The 20,244-nt window shown below is 35.6% G+C and overlaps 1 protein-coding gene and 1 non-coding gene across 4 annotated transcripts in view; one reads left to right on the forward strand and one right to left on the reverse strand.

The window, feature by feature from the left end:
• The window catches only part of CBFA2T2 (CBFA2/RUNX1 partner transcriptional co-repressor 2), a 130,773-nt gene that overhangs the window by 83,185 nt on the left and 27,344 nt on the right, over positions 1–20,244 (forward strand). For 2 of the 3 annotated variants that reach the window (XM_032462117.1, XM_032462118.1), the window contains exons 2-4: positions 9,132–9,275; positions 10,796–11,037; positions 18,971–19,060. In XM_032462117.1, coding sequence (XP_032318008.1) covers positions 9,132–9,275; positions 10,796–11,037; positions 18,971–19,060 — 476 coding nt within the window. Of the gene's footprint in view, positions 1–3,637; positions 3,755–9,131; positions 9,276–10,795; positions 11,038–18,970; positions 19,061–20,244 lie in introns of all 3 variants that reach the window. The other variant, XM_032462119.1, reaches the window with a different exon arrangement.
• Positions 5,088–5,194, reverse strand: LOC116658051. The gene has a single exon (XR_004313254.1). It is a non-coding gene; the product is annotated as a U6 spliceosomal RNA (small nuclear RNA).

The raw sequence follows: 20,244 nt of genomic DNA on the forward strand, positions 1-20,244 counted from the left end.
CATCTCCAGTCACTAGCTATTCTTAATCAATACTGAAAATGAAGTGAAAGTTAATAGAATAAAAATCAGCAGGCATAATTTAATTTAGTTTTATTTTCAAACATCACATCTTTTTTTTTTCAACTTCTCATAGCCATAATTTCCTCATTTTTATACTGGTAACTCCCAATTCTAGACCAGACTATTCAACTCTAAACTTTTTAATTTATCACTTAGGAACCTCCAATTGGCTATCTCAGAGGCATCATGAAAGCAGTATGGCCAATACTGAACTCATCATTTCTCCCCTCTGACATATTCATCCTCCCTCTGGTGGCCTCTACCTTGGCCAATAATTCCAGTTGTTCCCTAACTTATTTACTGTATGTAATCAATCAACAAATCCTATTTATTCTAACTCTAAATATTTTTGAAATCTACCCCCTTTTTCAATTCCCATTGCTACTCCTCTCCCAGTCCACAATCATCTCCCACTGTAACAGCCTTGTAAGTAGTTTCTTCCTGCGTTATGACCATTTTCCCCATTTCTTAAGAAGTATTTCAAGTAGACAAAATAAGAAAAAAGCACAGTATAACACACACTCATGTGCTTTGTCACTCTTAGCTTTGTCAAATTTTAATGTTTTATCTTAAAATTTACTTCAGATCTTTTGAAGTGAAACATTTGAACTACAATTTAACTGTGCCTGATCCGTTCCTTTTCTTCCCTTTGCAGTAGTCATTATCCTGAATTTGATGTTTATTATTTTCTTGCTTTGAAAAAATATTTTACTACATTTACATGTGTAAATATATCATATGTAAATAAATTCTTTATCATATGTAAATTTTTTAATGGTTTTAGACTTTATGAAAGTATTGTACTACCCATATTTTTCCTGCAACATACCCTTTTTACCCAATATTGCTACATTGTTTTGGGATTTATCCTTTTGATACATATAGCTCTAGTTTCATTAAATTATTTTAATAGTATTGACTGTTTCACTTAAGAATATGCCACAGTTTAGTTGTGTGTTCTCTGTTGCTGTACATTTAACCTGTTTCTCTTACACATAAATTGTAGTAATTGCTCTTCAAGTTACACCAAAAGTCTTGCTGGCATGTAATAAGAATTGCTTTGAATTTATCATTAAAATAAAGAGAAAATAGTTAGTGGTAGTAAGTCTTCCCATCCATCAGCATGATAGATCTTTCCAATTATGTAAGTCTCCTTTTATGACTTTCAGTCTACTTATATGCTTTATAAAGGCTTTATGTATCTTGTGTTAGATTTATTCCTAGGTGGTTTAATTTTTGTTGTATAGTCATATCCTTTTGAAATTATTGTTTATTTTCTGGTGTATAGGAATGAAATTAATTTTTAAAATGTAGGACTTTTGTCTAGTAACGTTGCTGAACCTGCATATTAATTCTAATAATGGGTGGTAGAGTCTCTTGATACTATATAGAAAGTCATCCACTGTGTACAAAATGATAGTTTTTTTCTTTCCAATCCTTCTATCCATTAGGGTTGATTAACTATCATGCTGCTATGGCTCGTCTCTTGAGTAGAAGTTGAATACAAGCATTAATACTGGACATTTTTATCTTTCAGAGTGGAAGGGCATTGCTTATAATATTTCACCAATAAGTATATGGGTATTTAGAGGCGACCCTTTATCAAGTTAAGGAATTGATCTTCTATTTCTAGTTTTATTCATATTCATGAGTGGAAGTTGGGTTTTATCAAATGCTTTTCTGTAATTATAGAGGTAATTTTAAGGTCTTTTAAAAAAATCTGTTAATATGGCGAATTACTGAATTTTCTAACACTAAGTTATACTTACATTCTTGGATAAACTTTACATGATTGTGATTTTAAAAAAATACATTATTGGATTTGGTTTACTAATTTTCTCAGCCTTGTTGTGGTATAATTTATGTATAATAAAGTTCACCCATTTAATATATACAATTTGAGTTTTAGCAATGTATATATAGTGTGTTAGTGCCATTACAATCAGATATGAAATACTTCCATCACCATAAAAAGATTTATCATGCCACCTAATGTCCTCCTTTGTATTCAGTTTCTTCACATCAGTCCCAGGCACCGATCTGCTTTTTGTCACTAATTTTGTCTTGTCTAAAATTTCATATAAATAGGATAATACAGTATGTAGTTTTGTTGTGTCTGGCATTTTTCACTTGGTCTAGTACTTCTGGTAATCATCCATGGTGTTGGATGCATCATATATCAGTAGTGTGTTCCTTCTTGTAGATGTGTTACAATTTGTGCTTCTTTGATGGCTAGTATGTCATGCATCTTTTTATGTCTTTATTGGCAGTTTGTATATCTTCTTTTGGGAATTGTCTCTTTAAATCTTTTTTGCACATTCTTTAAATTGTGTTGTTTGTTACTATCGAGTTTTTAGAGTTATTTATATGTTTTGGGTATCTCTATATCTGGTGTCAGATTGCACTGGTAGAAGATAGAGAAAAGAGGAATGACTAAGGAGGAAATTAGCATAATCATGAAACAAATGGTCCTTCACAGGTATGCTGGTCATCTTTGAAGTTCTTAAGTTTCTCTGATTTTTGGAAGAACATCAGATAAATAGCCTCATTTTTGCAACTCCTCAGCTCTGACTTCATGTTGTTAGTGTTCTGTGTTTAATGTGCTCTTTATGTAATTTTTTTCTGTTTTTAAAATAATTTTTCTATGTTATTTTCCTTGGAGATCAATAAGTAAAGGTCTCTTTATACCTAATCTTAAGAAAATAAAAATGTTACTCAGATGAACCACTTCAGTGGATGCTGTGAAAAAGATTTTATAGGCATAGAAATAAAAAAGTAAGAATTAGACATCTGGATGTTTCCAGTTTTTAAATCAACCATAGCAGAGATTGGCGAACTATGGCACCCATTGCTTGTCTGCAAATAAAGTTTTGTTGGAACACAGCCCATTCCTTTTTGTATTGTCTAATGTGCCACCACAGCAGAGTTGAATAGTTGTGACAGAGACCATATGGTCCAAAATGCCAAAATACTTAACTATCTTGCCCTTTGTAGAAAAAGCTTGCTGCTGATCCGTGAGCTGTAGAAATGTGTTAGATAAATTAATTTTCCAGTGTATTTATGAATGTGGAATGGAAAAATTTGTTTTTTCAATCCCTGTTGTTAGTATATGGTAAAGCATTCATGTTGTTTTGAGTTCTGTCTTCAGGGTCCCTTGTAAAATATTTTCTTGCAATTTCTTTACTTGAGTTCTTATGCCTCAGTTTTTGTTGAATAATAACTTATCTGTCATTATAAACTTATTGCTGGCTATTTCTGCATATGAAGCCTGCATGTTATTAGAAAGTTGCATGAGTTGTCAGGTTTGTGGCAGAGCTACAAGGATGGGAAATGCTCATGCTTAAGCATATACTATGCCCATCATCCGTTTAGCCAGCCTTATAAGGCTATAAGTGCAACAGTAATTTTGATGTTCTTTCCTCTATCTTTAGCAGATTAAAATAGTTAGTTTTGGAAATGCTTCTCATCTTATAGTTACACATTTAGAACATTTACCTATGCTTGGCAATGGTTAAAGAGAAAATGGTCAAGAAAACCTTTTTCCTGATTTTTTTCTTGGTTCTCATCCCAACTTTAGGGGCACTGTTCAAACTATATCCTTCATGCTTTTGTCCTTATGTGCTGCCTGGAAAGCCCATGTAGCCTTCCCAGTAAACTACTTAATGGTTTATAAAGACTTCCCTGGCTTTCATAAGTAAGTAATGCTTCTATTTTACTTTCTTAGTATTTTGTACACATTTAAATTTATCTGTCTTTCCCATAACTCAGGACCCTGTCTTCTTTTATCTCTTTCCCAAAGCCTGGCAAATACAGGGCAATCAGTAGCATGGGATCTAGAGAGCCTCAAAATTCAGCTACAAATGATTGGAAACAATGCAATTATTTATCAGTAGAGGATTGTTTAAATGAAACTGTGGTACACCCCCATGATGGAATATCATGCATCTATCAAAAAAAAAAAACAGGGTTGTGGAATTAAAAATTTCAGGATATACTGTGAAATTATAAAATGAAACAAAAAACCAAGGAGCAGTACAGTTTATATGTGGTATAGATCAGTTACCTATTGGTCTACTGCTATATAACAAACCATGTTAAAACTTAGTGGCCTAAAACAATAAGCTTTTTGTTTATTTATTTTTGCTTATGAGTCTGTGAGTCAGGAAATTCTCTTGCTCTTAGTTGTGCTCACTCATTCATATGTCTGCAATCAGCTAACTGCAGATCAGACTCATTAGGTTAGGCTTTCACATGTTTGGGGATCAGCTGGCCTTGTATGCTGATACAGCTCATTTCTGCTCCGTGTGGCCTCATCCTCCAGGAAACTAGTCTGGATTTGCTTTCATGGCAGGTTAAAGGTTCCAAGACAGGTGTAGAACTGGTACTCTGTCATTTCTATCACATTATATTGTCCAAAGCAAATCAGAGGGCCTGGCCAGATTCAGGGGATAGGGAGATAGACCCATTTCCTGATGCATTGCAAAAGGCAGGGCTACAGAAATGCCATTATTGGGGATACTCAGTTCAATGTAACTATGCTGCCTCTGTATAAATAGGGGTGGGGTAATATATTTGCTCATTTGTTCCCAGAGGAAAAATGGATAGATACACAAGAAACAGATTAAAATGGTTGCCTATGAGATGGGGTATGTAGGGACAAGAGCAGGGTGTATTTCTTTTTATAGCATTGACTTTTGAATGATATAAATGTATGTTTATATATATATACAGAAGAGAACTATCTACCTTTGCTTCTGTCCCACAAAATAATTCTTTAAACTGTCACAATTGTTTCTTAGTTTGATTTGTTTTAAAGAAACAGATGGTAATGGCTTCCTTGGTCAACCTGTTTGGAATGATCAGTGTTCCTGTACTATGCATCTGACAGATTTATATATTCAGCTAATTTTCCTCAGGGATGATAATCAGGAGTGCTTGACCTTCTACCTTCTTATACCTAGAGCTCAGCATAGATAAACATCTCAGTGGCCAAATAAAATTATTAATTCTGGTAGGTTTTTTTTTTTTTTAATATGGAATGCTTCCTGAATTTGCATGTCATCCTTACACAGAGGCTATGCTAATCTTCTCTGTATCATTCCAATTTTAGTATATGTGCTGCTGAAATGAGCACTCTAGTAGATTTTTAATCTGATTGAAGTAAATGTGTAAGAGTGTCTGCTGTGTTTACCAGCTATTATTACATAGGTTATGGTTCCCCTCACAGTAACCCTGTATTACAAGTGTTACCCCCAGGGACAGATGAAGAAAACCATAGTCACACAACAAATAAGTGATAGAGCATCCTTCACATCAAGTTCTCCTTCTTTCACCTAAATATTCTTCCCCCTTGCAGCCCTGAGAGTTTCCTTTCTTTCCAGTTGCTTGTGGGTGCCCTTCCCCTCACATAACTGCATTTTTCTTCTCATATTTATACTTCTTCTATTTATTGTTCCTTTGTCAACCTCAAAGTAATTTTTTAAAAACTGTAAAGAAAAAGCGGTTTATAATTTGTAAATACCCTCATTTGTGAGCAATTTATTATGCAGGATTCTTCTCAGGTAGCGCTTGTCTGGGATGTTTATGTTTGTCTTTAGTATTACTTCTTTTAGTGCTACAGAATAATTCTACTCTTTAGTTTCATGTTTGATTCTTCAAATTCCTATGTGGGAAAAAATAGCACTCCTCTTACATGGAGAACTTTTTATTATTTTGTTCTCTTTCTTTGGTTTTCTATTTGCATGACATCCTTAGCAAATTATATACAATGAAGAGGTAAAATCATTATCCTGACATTGTTTTCCATGTTTCCTCCTCTTTTTTAGCTCAAGTTGTTTGGCTTTATCTTTATGTAGTCAGGCTTTGAAGCATCAGCGATTTTGAAAATGCATGTGGCCATATTTCCCTATTTTCCAAATATTTAAAATAATGAAAGCACAGACTCTTAGAGTAAATTATCAGTTACTTTGTACCTTAGAGTCTATATTTTGAATCAAGTTGAACCTTTTGGATAAAACTAAGAGTTATTTTAATTTTCTAGGACTGTATTCATCTCTTTGATGGTTGGAGCTGTGGTGTTTATGGGCACAAGTCACTCTTAAGAAAAAGAAATTTCTTCTCCTTGAACTTTATCTAAGGTTCTCTGGAATTGAAAAGAGCTTAAAATATGGTTCTTTCAAGGGATTCAACTAAATGTTTTATAAAACATCAGTTTTATAAAAATTCAGAAATGAAGTCACTGTAAATATGATGACATTAAGGCATGCATTGGCCACCAAGCAGGGTTAAAATGCTTGTTATGGAGTGTACTTCTTATCCACCATCTGAGCAGCTGCTGAATTTGTCAGGTTATAAAGCAGGCTAGAGCTTTCACACCATGATGTGCATTCCTGCCACTCAGCTTCCAACAAATATACCACCTTATATTGTACTTGGTATTTTTGCAACTCTTAATTCTTGGATCATTCTGTGCAATGTCTCTGAAGTCACATGGATTGTTGATAGTATACCCATTTTCCATGAGGAGCAAATGCTAATATTCACTTGGACATAGGCATGAGGCTAGTTATGAAATCAGGACTTGACACTAGTCTTCATAGTTTTCTAATCATCGTTGTTGTTTCTTGAGTACCTTTTTTAAGGTATTAGGTATTATCTATAATCCTCACATCTTTCCTGCCAGGTAGGTCTTACTATCTCTCATTTTATATATGTTGAAAATGAGGCCCAGAAAGGTGAAGTGATTTGGTAAAAGTCACATGGATTGTTAGTAATAGAATGAGGATTCACACCAAACCTCTCAGTCTCTGTACGCGTGCTTTTCCTACTAGACAGTGTTGTTGCTTGAAACATGAGGAATAACACTAGTGTTGCAGGTTTGTGAGTAGTGACGTGAATAAGAGATGAGTAGTTTTTATCTGTAAACAGTGCTCTGGAGTCTGGATTTTGCCCAATATCCAAGCTTTCAGTTGGAATGTAATTCAGTGTTCATTCTGCAGTTGGGCTGCTCTGAGTTTTTCACTCTGCCAAGTGCTGAGTGTTAAAACACATCTCACTGTTAAGCCCTCCTCAGGCCTTTGGCGCCCTTGCTGTAAAGGCAGGTGGTCTGAAGAAAGGCTCCCTCCAGGTTGTTGCACACTGTATACAACACATAACAGTGTGAGACAACTGTCAGTTCCTTCCTTCCTTTCTCCCCTCACCCTGCAGAAAGCTGGGCCCCAGATGGAAGAGCTGGAAACAAGTCAACTGTTCTTTGAAGGGCATTGAGAAAGCACTGTCAAGAAAAAAAAGACAAACGCAATAGCTAATTAGTCCACTAATCAGACAGGGCGGCCATCAATTTTACAAAGAAAATGTCCTGGACCAGAGAGATGGGAAGGGCTAGCAGAGTGTTGCCCCCATGACTCTCAGAGAGCTGCATGTTTTTGTCAGGGGATTTGTAACTTGGGGGCACTGCTTCCTTGACTGACTTTCTATATTCATTATATCTCTTCCCCAAATATGACCACTGCAAACTGAATGAAGCATACAAATAATATTTGGGGATATTTTCCTCATTAGAAGGTGCCCTTGAATGTGCAAAGATGTGCCTTGTTGCCAGCGTCAGGAATGCTTTTATATGTATTCTGTTTATCGCTGTGATCTCAGTGAAAGAAAACTTTGCTTTAACATTCTCATTTGAACCTTTGGGCTCCATGTCTTGTACTTTAACTCGAAATCAGCAGCTATTGGAGAATAAATACATGGTACTTAAGTGAAAAGTTTGGAATATAGACGAATATAGCTCAATTTAAATGTGATTATGGTAGCCTTGGCCCTATGATTAACCAAGAAGGTAATAAGTTCCCTTTATTGGGAAAAAATAAGTTTTTGAAGATATTGGAATATTATTCTTCATTTTCATGTCTTACCCATATTAGCTCAGACCTAATTTTAATGTCATTAAATTTAATCTATCTAATCTCTCTGGAATTTGTTGCTATCTGGTGTTAAAACACTGCTTGTTATGAATTGTCCCCATAGATGAAGGATGAAGTACCCTGTGCTTTAGTTTAGAATAAGCTCTCATTTCTTTCTGTTTTTGGTTTTGTTTTTTTTAACAAGATAAAATTTAATGAAAATTGGTCAGTGTACTTTTCTTCTTTTTGGACACTATACATCATAAGTGACGTTCCTGCTATCAGAGATACTGACTTCACTTCTTTTTTATTACTTAGAATTATTGATTTATATACACATTTGTTATTTCATCATTTATAGTAATTTATATACAGCTGATTTTCCATGCCGTGCACTTGATGCTCAGTAATCTGGACAGTACCACATTAGCCTTCTCCCCACTCCCCCACTACTTTAGTTAATTTATAGGAAGTAAAGAAAGAACGCAGTTGAGGTAAGCTGGATTTATAACATGATTTCTTCCTTTCTCAACCACTGTCCTCACTATTAACTCCTGAACTTGCTGCCTTGTTAGTTTCCTAGGATTGCCTTAACAAAGTGCCCTAGACTGGGTGGCTTCAGACAATACTATTCTCTCACAGTTCAAGGTATCATCAGGGTTGATTACTTCTTGGGGCCTCAGTGGAGCAATCTGTTCTATACCTGTCTCCTAGTTTTAGGTGGTTGCTGACAATCCTTGATATTCCTTGGCTTATAGATGGCACCACTCCAGTCTTTGCCTCTGTTGTCACATGGTGTTCACTGGGTGAGGCTGTGTATGTCTTCACGTAGTCTTCCTCTGGGTATATGTCTCTGTCTTTTCTCCTCTTCTTATAAGAACATCATTTATATTAGATTTAGAAACCACCTAGATAATCCAGGATGATCTCATCCTCTCAAGTTCTTTAACTTAATTACATCTTCAAGGACCCATTTTCCAAATAAAGAAATATTCACAGTTTAAGGTATTAAGAGGTGAACATATTTTGGGGGCTACCATTTAGCCTATTATACTAAGTAAGCATCTTTTTAACTTCTCAATCCTCTAGGAAAATATATTGGTATTTCAAATTGTTGTCACTTTTTATCATCTTATAGAAAATTCTGATTCCCATTCCTTCCATTCTTTACAGTTGGTCCTGAGAAAAGGGTTCCAGCAATGCCTGGGTCGCCTGTGGAAGTGAAGATACAGTCAAGATCCTCACCTCCCACCATGCCACCTCTCCCACCAATAAATCCTGGAGGACCCAGGCCAGTGTCATTCACTCCTACAGCATGTAAGTCCTCTTAATTACTTGGGCTTGTGGTTCAGAGTGACTTTGGATCTAAGTGAATGCCATTAAGCCTTCTACATATACTACTCAACATTTTCAAAATGGCTATTAAGATAGATATTTATATACATACACACACATATCTAGTTCTTTCCTTTTATAAGTTGCTTTTTCCCTCTGAGAGTAGTACTTAGCTAATTTAGATATTTGGAAATTTAGTCTAAATATTTTGCTTTCATATGCTTTGGCTTGCAAGCAGCTATTTTAATTTCTTTGGCTCCAAAATAATTTTAAATTATTATATTGATTTATAGGAGTCAAAAAGTAAGTTTCATAAAATTATTGAACTACTACTGAATTTGAAAAAATCTTTAAAAGTTTGAAAAAAAAGTTTTTAATAGTTTTTAAAACTTTGCCAGCTAAGTTTTTAAAATTTTTGTTTGTGGCAGAGTTCATAAAAGCTTAATTTATGGCATACACAGATGTGTAAGTGTTTATCAAGAAATAGACAGTCTTTCAAGGCAGTGCAAATACAGAAAGAAGTAAGTATAATTTGGTAAGTGAAATAATGGGAGCATGTACATAGGCAGCACAGAGAAAAGTTATTAAATCTACTAGGAGAAGCAGAGTCTGTCAAAGAATGCTTCTTAGTACAGGTGATATGTTTTTAGACCCAGTTTTACTTAAATTTTTAAGCCTGAGTATGATTAAGCAAAAATCTATTAACACTTAGGCACTAGGTAATTTTATTTCATTGTTCAGTGAAGAAAGGGATTTTTACTTAATACCTATAAGAACATAGCTCTAGAGTTGTGTTCCAAATTAAAACTACAAGAAATGAGTGTTTAGAACAATGGGAAAATAGGAAAACTGTAATTAATCATATGTATTGTAATTTGAGGAGAAATATAGGATGGAAGTGTCCCATATAATACCTAGAAAATGCTTTATTGAATGACCAAGAATTTGGCACTGTCAAGGCAGGGAGAAACTGATTTTGATGGACATGAATATATATCTCATAGCAGGAATAGATTATTAAACCTATAGCCTACATTTCTCACATTAATATAACTCTCTGCTTTCAGATTATCTTGTTCACATGCTATATTCTAATTAACACTTAGCTTCTTTGGTAACCTGAGGTTGAGAAGGAGCTGTTACATAAAAGATGGGCATGGAAATACTTACTCTCCCAGACTTATCTCATGCAGTACTCGTTGCAGGAAGTCTTAAAACTACTTGTCCCTGCCCTTGGCATCTGTAGAGTTAGTTGTCCCTTCTCTGTGCTCTTCTAGCACTCATACTCTTCTTTTTTTAACACTTCTGTGTTATTCTGTTACCATTTTTTACCTGTCAGTCTGTCTCACTATGTAGCAGTCTTGTTGAGAATTGAAACAGTGTCATATACTCCTTTAACATGTGCTTTACAAAATTTAAATGAATAAATGAAGGAGAGTGCAGACAAGAAAAAATTAACAAAGATCCTTATGTTTTGCACTTAAACCGAGTCTTTCTTTCAGTAAGCAATGGCATCAACCATTCTCCTCCTACCCTGAACGGTGCCCCATCACCACCACAGAGATTCAGCAATGGTCCTGCCTCTTCCACATCATCTGCACTGACAAATCAACAATTGCCAGCCACTTGTGGTGCTCGGCAGCTCAGCAAGTTGAAACGCTTCCTCACCACTCTGCAGCAGTTTGGCAATGACATCTCACCTGAGATTGGGGAGAAGGTGCGGACTCTTGTTCTAGCACTGGTGGTAAGTACAATATCACTATTGAAAGCTGCTTGAGTATGTGGCTCAGAACTGAAGCCAGCAAAGAAGTTGTACATACTCCTTCTCATTCCCAAACTTGTATAAATGTGGCAAATTCTACAGTCTAGATTAGCTTAATTTGCATACTACTGTAGAATCATGGATTTCAGTTGTGAATAATGTTTATCAAAGAAACAAAATCTATAATGTTTACCTTATTGATTCTCATGGTATTGATTTAATTCCAGTAAGCAGCCTTGTCTTAAAACTGAGTTTCAAAAAGCCCGCAGAGGTTCAAGTAAGTTAATGCAAGGTTTTGTTACTTAATATATTCAGTGCCTGGTGCATTGTTTCCAAACCAGAGAGAAAAGAGAAATGGCTTAATTTTCAAAATAATAATTTATAAAATTACAAGTTTTGTCATCTGAATAAATAGTATCAAAGGGATTACATTCTTTAGCTTCTCATGCAAATATATTTCTTTAGGATTTTCAAGGTACACATAATTTTTCTTTCTATATTAATTGTGGTAAACCCATAGTATGAGAGTGATTTTCTGACATTGACACCTGGGTAGGTTTGACTCTCAGTGTATGTGAGCTACCAGTTTTTAATGTTTGTAAATTGAATTCCTGAAACACTACCTAAACTAAAAGCATACTGTGCTCCTAGCGTATGTGATAAAGATGAATCACAGCACTAAACTTTCACCTTGCAGTTCTCAAAGTATAATGAGGGACCCCTGGGGTTCCCCAAGGCCCTTTCAGGAAGTCCAGGAGGTCAGAATTCTTTTCATAATAATACTAAGATGTTACTTGCCTTTTCAGTCTTATTTTCTCGTGAGTATACAGTGGAATTTTCTAGAGGCTACATAACATAGGATGTTGCAATGCAGAAGCAGATAGGAGAACCCAGCTGCTTTTTATTTAGCTAGATATCAAAGAGATTTGCAAAACTGTACAAACAGTGCCATTCTCCTTACTATATTTTAGGGGAAAATATAGTTGTTTTGAAATGGACTAGTAATAAATATTTTTTAAATTCTCAGCTTTAATTTCTGAGCTAGTGATTATCACCAGATGTAACCTACATAAATTAGAGGGATCCTGAGACTAAAAAGTTTACTAACTGCTGTTTTAAAAGATTACTCAGTATTGTGTGGAAGAAGCCACTTTCATACAAGACAAGATGCAATAAATGACTTCTTCATCATTTAAGATTCTGTCCCTGTTGTTTTATATAGCTATAGGTGGTTTATTTTAATTGCTCTGTAATATTTTATTATAGGAATATACCACAATTTATACTTTTTGATGGTCATTTGAGTTGTTTGCATTTTGAGGCAGAATCAGGGAACCCCAACACCACCGCCATTTTTTGAGATTGCTACAATTCTCAGGACTTGGCACTATAGTTGTGCTCACAGCTAAGATTTAATAGAGAGGTGTAATAAAGATACACAGCTAGATCGGAAAGGAGAGAGACAAAGTTAGGATCTGGAAGAATCCACATGTAGGCTTTCTTATGCTCTTTCCCCTCTATGAATGATCACGCAGAGTGCACTCTTCCCCCCGCAGTGAAAATATAGCAACATATGTGTGATGTTTCTGCCCAGGGAACCATGTTGGAGACTCAGTGCCCAAGATTTTTACTGGGGTCTGGTCACATGAACACTCTTTGCCTAGTACCTCCTGAAATTCCCAACTCCTAGAAGGAAAATCAGTGTTTAGCATAAATGAGTTTGCAAAAACAGCACCTTCATCTGTTAGGGAAAGTTTTTCGTTTTTATTTTGGGAAGGGGTGGGGAACTGTTTACTGGTCAAATTTTAGACTACTGTGGAAAACTTTTACTGGATCTAGACTAATAAAATTGGCTTTAAATGTCACAATGAGTTGGAACATAATTGGAAACAAAGTAGACATCAGAATGTTATGCCAGTTCCAGCAGCAAATTACTTTAAGTAGAATCTGCTTCATCTCAAGAGTTAAAAAAAAAAAAGTGGCAGAAACACATTTCAAAAAAAAGTCTTTTTCTAGCTGTGAAAGTATATATAGATGTTAGCCAGTTGTCCCTTTTAAATGGCTGTGCTTATGTTAACATTTCTTTCTTTTTTTCCCCCAAATTTTTAAAATTGTGAAATCATGAGGAGGTGGTAAAATACATATAGCATAAAACTTACCATCTTAACCATTTTTAAATGTACAATTCAGTGGTATTAAGTGTATTCATTATTGTGCAACTATCACTACCATCCATCTCTAGAACTCTTCATCTTGCAAAACTGAAACTCTGCATTGAACAATGATTCCCCATTGCTACCTTTCCCCAGCTTCTGTCAACCACCATTCTACTTGAATAATCTAGGTACTTCATGTTAGTGGAATCACACAGCATGTGTCTTTTTATGTCTGATTTATTTCACTTAGCATAAGGTCCTCAAGGCTCATCCATGTCGTAGCATGTGTCACAATTTTCTACCTTTTTTTCCCCTCCCTCCAACACTTCTGCCATTTTAAGGATGAATACTGTTTCATTACACACACACACACCATTTTGCTTATCTATTCATCTGTTAATGGACTCTTGGTGCATTTACCTTTCCAGTTAGGGAAAGTTTAAATCAGAGCAGAAAATTGTCAGTTGACTTAGACACCAGTCAATGGCCCAACCATGTATGCAGGCTTTTCTAGACTAGCTGTGAATGCTTTTCTATACTGGGGCCATTGCAAATAATGTTGCTCTGAGCACTTTTATACATAGTACATGTGTGCAAGCATTGCACTGAACAGTGGAACTGTGATTTCTTTGGTGTGTGTGTGTGTCTGTGTGTGTATTTAGTACATAAGGTCAAATGGTTTTCCCAAGTGTTATACCAATGTATACTCCCACATACTGGGATTTTCATTAAGATCAGCATCTTAGTCTTTTCAGACTCATATAACAGAATACCAACAGGGTGGCTTATAAACAACAAATATTCAGCTCTCACAGTTCTGAAGGCTGATAAGTCCAGGATCAAGATGCCAGCAGATTCAGTGCCTGTTGAGAACTCACTTCCTGGTTCATAGATGGCCATCTCAGCGTGTCCTCACAAGGCAGAAGAGGCAAGGAAGCTCTCTGCTCTCATGACCTAGTACCTACTAAAGGCCTTACTTCCAAATATCAATATATTGGAAATGAAGTTTTTACATATGAATTTTGAGGAGTAACAAAAACATACAGTCTATAGCAATTGATATTGAAACTATAAATATATTTGGAGACAGTGCAGGAAAAAAGTGAACACTTAGCAAACCAATTATAGCAGAAACTACCTTAATCTGATGACAGTTGTATTTATAAATGCAAAATCTATAGCAAGCCTCATGCTTAATAGTGAAATTTCAAAAGCTTACCCTCTATATTAGGAACCAGATAAGGATGTCTTTTCAGTTTGATCCTGAACATAATAGCCTAGTAACTGAGATACAAGGATTGGAGAAGGATCAGTAAAACTGCCATTATTCATAGATAAAATGATTGTCTTATATGTATTAGATTTGATCTTAGCACTCTGTTCTCTTTCTCTTCCTTCTTTCCTCCTTCCTTCCCTTCCTTCCTCTTCCTCCCTCCCTCCCTCCTTTCATCTTGTTGATTGTTTAGATTGTTTTATTTTCCTATTTATGATAACCTTATTTGGTCTTATATTTATGAAAGGAATAGTTAAAACAGTCATTCCATGTGGAAGAGGCTTCATTAGCAAAGAAAAGGCCACACTGTTAGGTAGCTGGAGTTCAGTTCACCTGTGTGCATTTCATGTTTTTGGTGTATAAGAGGTAAGGTATTGGTAATCCAGGGAGCAAGCATGGCAATTTCCACTGCACGATAAAGCTAAATGTTTTGTACTCCACCTACTTATTTGGAGAATACACATTCTGGCAGATAGTTTGGTACCTTAAGCTGGACAGTACCTTTGACCTACCAGTATCTCTCCTTGAAATTTCATACTATGAAAATAATAAGTGTGCACCAAGACTATCAGTTCAACATTATTTATAATGCCAAAAAAAACCTGAATCAGCTAAATGTTTTTTAAAGCTTGAGTAAATGACAGTACATTGGTTTAATGGAATATGATATAGTCATTAAATATCAAGTCTGGTTCAGAGGTGTAACAGCAAGGTATACGTCTTCCTTTTCTTCCTGACAAATATAGGAAAAAACAATGGATGTTATATATAAAACAAAAATAAGAAGACTCGAAAATGGAGAGAAAAGGGCAGGTTGATTAGTGACCTTGAGACACAAGGAAGTACATAGCAGTGAGTTCCCTTGGTTTTGTGCTTTCATCATATATCTTGTACTGTGGTCTAGAGAAATTAGTAACCTGGAAATACTAATAAGCACCCCCCCCCCCAAAAAAAGGCCTCTTTTTAGCTGAAGGACTAGGAAAGGAGCAATGAAGCAAAACAGAAAACTTTTAGACACAGACCACCCTGCAACCAAATACCTCAGAAAAAAAATGAAATAATGGGCACCCTTCCTCCTCCCATCAGAGGAAGCCTGAGCTCTCACCCCTCCCCAGCAGTAATGAACCCCTCCTTCCCTCTTTATATCAGCAGAGGTTGAGTGGGGAGCCTAGTATCATACCCTATCTGAGAATCAAAGTTCTTCTCTTCCCAATGGCACCATGTGGAGAATGCTTCAGTAACAGAAGACATAGATAAGATCTGGAGTCTTAACACAGAACCCAAAATGTCCAGGATATGATGGAACATCACTTATCATACCAAGCCCTGATCATGTTGAGTGGAATGAGAAAGGTAACTAACAGACATCACTGAACTGACCCAGATGTTTGAATTATGTGACAGGGCTTTTGAAGGAGCCATCATAAAACTGCTTCAGTGAGCAATTATCAACACAGATGAAGAAATACAGTAATGAAGTTAAAAACTCAGTGACGGAATCAGCAATAGACTGGAGAGGACAGAGGACGGATCAGTGAACTTGAAGGCAGAAGATAGAAAAAACTACCCAATCTTAACAACATAGAGAAAATGAGAGAAAAACATGAACGGAACATCAGGGATTTGAAAGATTATAGGAGAAGACCGAAGTCACAGTAGAAGAGTATGGGGCTAAAATGATGGCTGAAAATTTCCAGAATTTGGCAAAAGACCCAAACCTACAGATTCATAAAAGCTGAGCAGACCTCAAATAAGACCCACTCCCTCACAAAAGGACAAAAAATATTGAAAGCAGCAAAAGAAACATCTTACTCCTAAGGGGTTAATTCTGGTGACAGTAGATTTCTCATCAGTATCCATGGAGGCCAGAAGGAAGTGGCATATTTTTCAAGTGCTGGGAGAAAAGATTGTCAACCCAGAATTTTATATCTATCAAAAATACCCTTCTGGAATAAAGGGTAGAAGGATCAAAATATTCTCAGATGAAGTAAAACTAAGAGAATTTATCTCCAGCAGACATATTCTGAAAGAATGTCTAAAGGGAGTTCTTGAAACAGAAAGGAATGATAAAAGAAAGAATCATGAAATAATAAGATAGATGGAAGAAAAATAGGAAGAGTAAAAATATAGGTAAATACAATAGACTTTGCTTCTTGAGTTTTCTAAATTATATTTGGTAGTTGAAGCAAAAATTACAACATTGTAATGGTTGTCAGTATATATTTAAGACAATTATAAACTGGGAAAGATAAAGGCAGATAAGGTTTCTACACTTCTGTATCTTGATTGCAATTATGATTACATGGATGTACACATGCCATAAAATAGGCATAGAACTATACACACATTTTACCAATGTAGGTTTCCTAGTTTTGATATTGCACTATAGTTATACAAAATGTAAACATTGGGGGAACCTTGGTGCAGGATACAGAGGAACCTATCTGTGCTATTTTTGCAACTTCCTATGATTATCTCAAAATTTTAAAAAATAAACTTTGAGTTTGGTGGCCTGTCTATACACACTGTCTTCTAAAACCACTATAGGTGTTGCCCCTGGGATCCAGAGAACAGATTCCTTTAATATTTTGCATTCTCACATTCTCTTTTCCTCAGAAGCATCTTTCTCAAGGCTGCCTTTGAGTTCTTCAGATGACACTTCTGTTAAGCCTTCCTTTTCCCCCTAAGTCTGATTCAGACATGTCTTCTCTGCATGCCAGTGGTGTCCAGCACACATGTACTGTGATCATACTGTAATGAGTAGCTTACTTGTCAGTTTTCCCACTAGACTGTGAGTTAGGAAACAAACAACTATACTCTTTTTTATTAAATAATTGAACGAGAGGGAAGGATAACAGAACAGTGGTTTATCTTCCCTCTTAGAGAGAGGATTGCCGTGCATCTGTAGTATATATAGCCCTGAGTCGGTTTCTCTGGCTTAAATCATTATTTCTCTGTGCCACACAGGTCATCTTTTCTCTTCTTTGTCCATCCAGAAGAAACTTAGTCATTCATAGTCTTCTTATAGATCTAATCTATTTGTATTTACTGTTTGAGGCGTAAGTGCATTCACTGTAATAGGGAAGGAATATCATTCTCTTATACTTAATTTTTATTCCTGATTGTCAGTAGATTTGGTTGCACTGTATACATGTCGTGTACTTAAAACAAGCACTCAAGGTTTAAAAGAATTTTCTTTGTTATGAAATGAAGTAAACTGTTCAAAAATTTTCATTTAACACGGTTAAATTCAATAAACCCTTTTTTCCTAAAGGGAAATATTTTAGTTTTTACTGAATATTAACATGAAATATTTGGAACCACCCAACATTATTTCACATCCAGAAGTAACTGCTATTGTAATTGTCCTTCCAGACACTTAAAATACTATATAAATGTGTGTTATTTTCATGAATGGATTATTGAAAAATACACTGCTGTTTCTGGTTTTTCACTTAGTATATTACAGACACCTTTCCTCACTAATGCATACAAATCTGTCCCCCCTTCCCTTAAGTGTTCTGACGTATGATGTATTAAAATTTTTAATGCAGTTTCCTGTTGGACTTACATGTTTTCAAACATTTCTTTTGTTAAGAAGCAATATTGTGCTGATGAATAATTTGTGTGGTACATGTTACATCTTTGAACACTTGATGATTTTATTAAAAAAATTCTAGAACTGGCCATTCTTTCAGGTAAGCAGGAATTCAGATTTATGCTCAGTTTTGTTTTTAACTTATTATTATACTATGTTTTAGGGAATTGAAATAAAAATATTTTGTGAACTTTGAAGAAAATACTTGTATTGGTATTCTCCTTAGCAGAGGAGTGGAGAAACCTAGTTTAAAGGACGACTTGAAAAAATACAGAGGAAGTGCTAATACTTTTCCTGGTAATAACAAAATCTTACCAGTAGAAGTCTGCCCATTTGGAGGTGCTTGATTTGCAAACAAACCATTTGAGGGTAGAAGAGACCTTTTATTTTTTTTTCACTTCCAACTTAGAAGATATGAGGAACTGATTCTAGGAGGTAGGCAGTAGAAGAAATGAACTTCTGAAGAAATGAGGCTCTGAGTTGTTGAGTCTTTCAGTTAATATCCTGTACTGATTTGGGATCTCTTCAACTGGAAACATTGCAAGCTTGGTTACCTCTACTGGAGCTGACTTCTGATGAACCCCTCATTACAAGGAACCTGAGTGCCTCTCTTCATGAAAGGAAAGCAGTGCCGCATTCTGCAGCCCAGACTGCTGAGCATGGAGGGGAATTTATTAGATTTGGGGTAATAGAGAAGAAAATCAAGGAGGCTGAATTTCTTTCATAAAGGAAACAATTTGGTTAACCTTTGAGAGGGATCTGAGTTCACAGTAGCACTCTTGGAATTATCCTTTTCCTTTTAATTTCAAAGGGTTCAGCACTATCAGATTTATGTTAGGAGGATAGTATCCAGTTTTAGAAGTTGAACGATGTTATTTATCTTTTCAGAATTCAACAGTAACGATTGAAGAATTTCACTGCAAGCTCCAAGAGGCTACAAACTTTCCTCTTCGTCCTTTTGTTATTCCATTCCTCAAGGTAATATTTATGAGATAACTACTAAATGTAATTTATTTTCAACATTTCTCCAAGATCTGTTACTGACCCATGTTCTGTGATCTAAATCAGGGCAGCTTGCCACATTTCCATATCTTTATTTTATTTGAAATACGAGTGCAGTTTGTGGATAAGCCTTATGCTTGATGAGATGACAATTGCAAAAGCCTTGAGTTGTGGTCTGTATGCAGAGACTGCTGGTGACACACAGAAGGAGCAGTAGGAGGCAACAGAGTGGGGTGGAGGTGTGTGCATGTCATGGAAGTTGGGCTTTTAGCAGAGGAAGTGACTGGACGTAATCTTTTGATTGTGGCCAGGGAGTAAAGAATCTGTATGTAATTTTGTGCTTGTCCAAAGATAACAAGTTTTTTTTGTTTTCTTGTTTTTTTTGCATTGCTATTGGTTATCCATAACTTGCAGAGTTGTAATAGCTCAAAGCTAATGAAAGACTAGAGTCAGACACAGTATATTCTAGACCAGGCATAGTTTGGAAACCTATGACCCAAATCCAGCCTACCACATAGTTTTGCAAAGGCCCTGGAGAGAAGAATCATTTTTACAGATGAACACCTGTGATTGACTTAGTAATAAGGAACACTAACTTTGAATCCCAGTTAAGCTAAATGTTATCCTCAATCCACCCCGGACATATGAATTCCATTCTTTCACTAGTAGTAGACTTGTTTAAAAAAAAAAAACTTTCTCTCTTTTTTTATGAGTATCACATAATATCTGCAACTTTGTCTCTTGATTTACAAGCCTAAAATATCTGATCAAATAAATATGCCCCTTTTACCTTCTTTTACTTTACTTTCATTTCCTAAGAAAATGGAATAGCATCAAAAAATGGGTCATTCTTCTCAGGAAAAGGGTTTTTTTTTCCCCTGTGATGATCATACTAAAATAGGAGCTAAGAATTACTTGTGAACAGTATGTAAGTTTGACTTGAATTTGTGTTAATTGATACTTCAGTAACAGGCCTGAGAGAAAAGGCCTTGTCTTCATTGGTACATGTTCAGAAATAGCTGACATGGATATGCAAATAAAGTTTGTGTGGTGTTCAAAACAAAAGATGGTCATCTTATTGAAGTACTGATTCTGGTTTTTAAAAACTTTTAAAGTTAGAATATTGCAGACATGCAGGAAAGTGCATAGATCTTGGGTGT

Source organism: Camelus ferus, chromosome 19 (genome assembly GCF_009834535.1).
Source record: "Camelus ferus isolate YT-003-E chromosome 19, BCGSAC_Cfer_1.0, whole genome shotgun sequence".
Lineage (NCBI taxonomy): Eukaryota > Metazoa > Chordata > Mammalia > Artiodactyla > Camelidae > Camelus > Camelus ferus.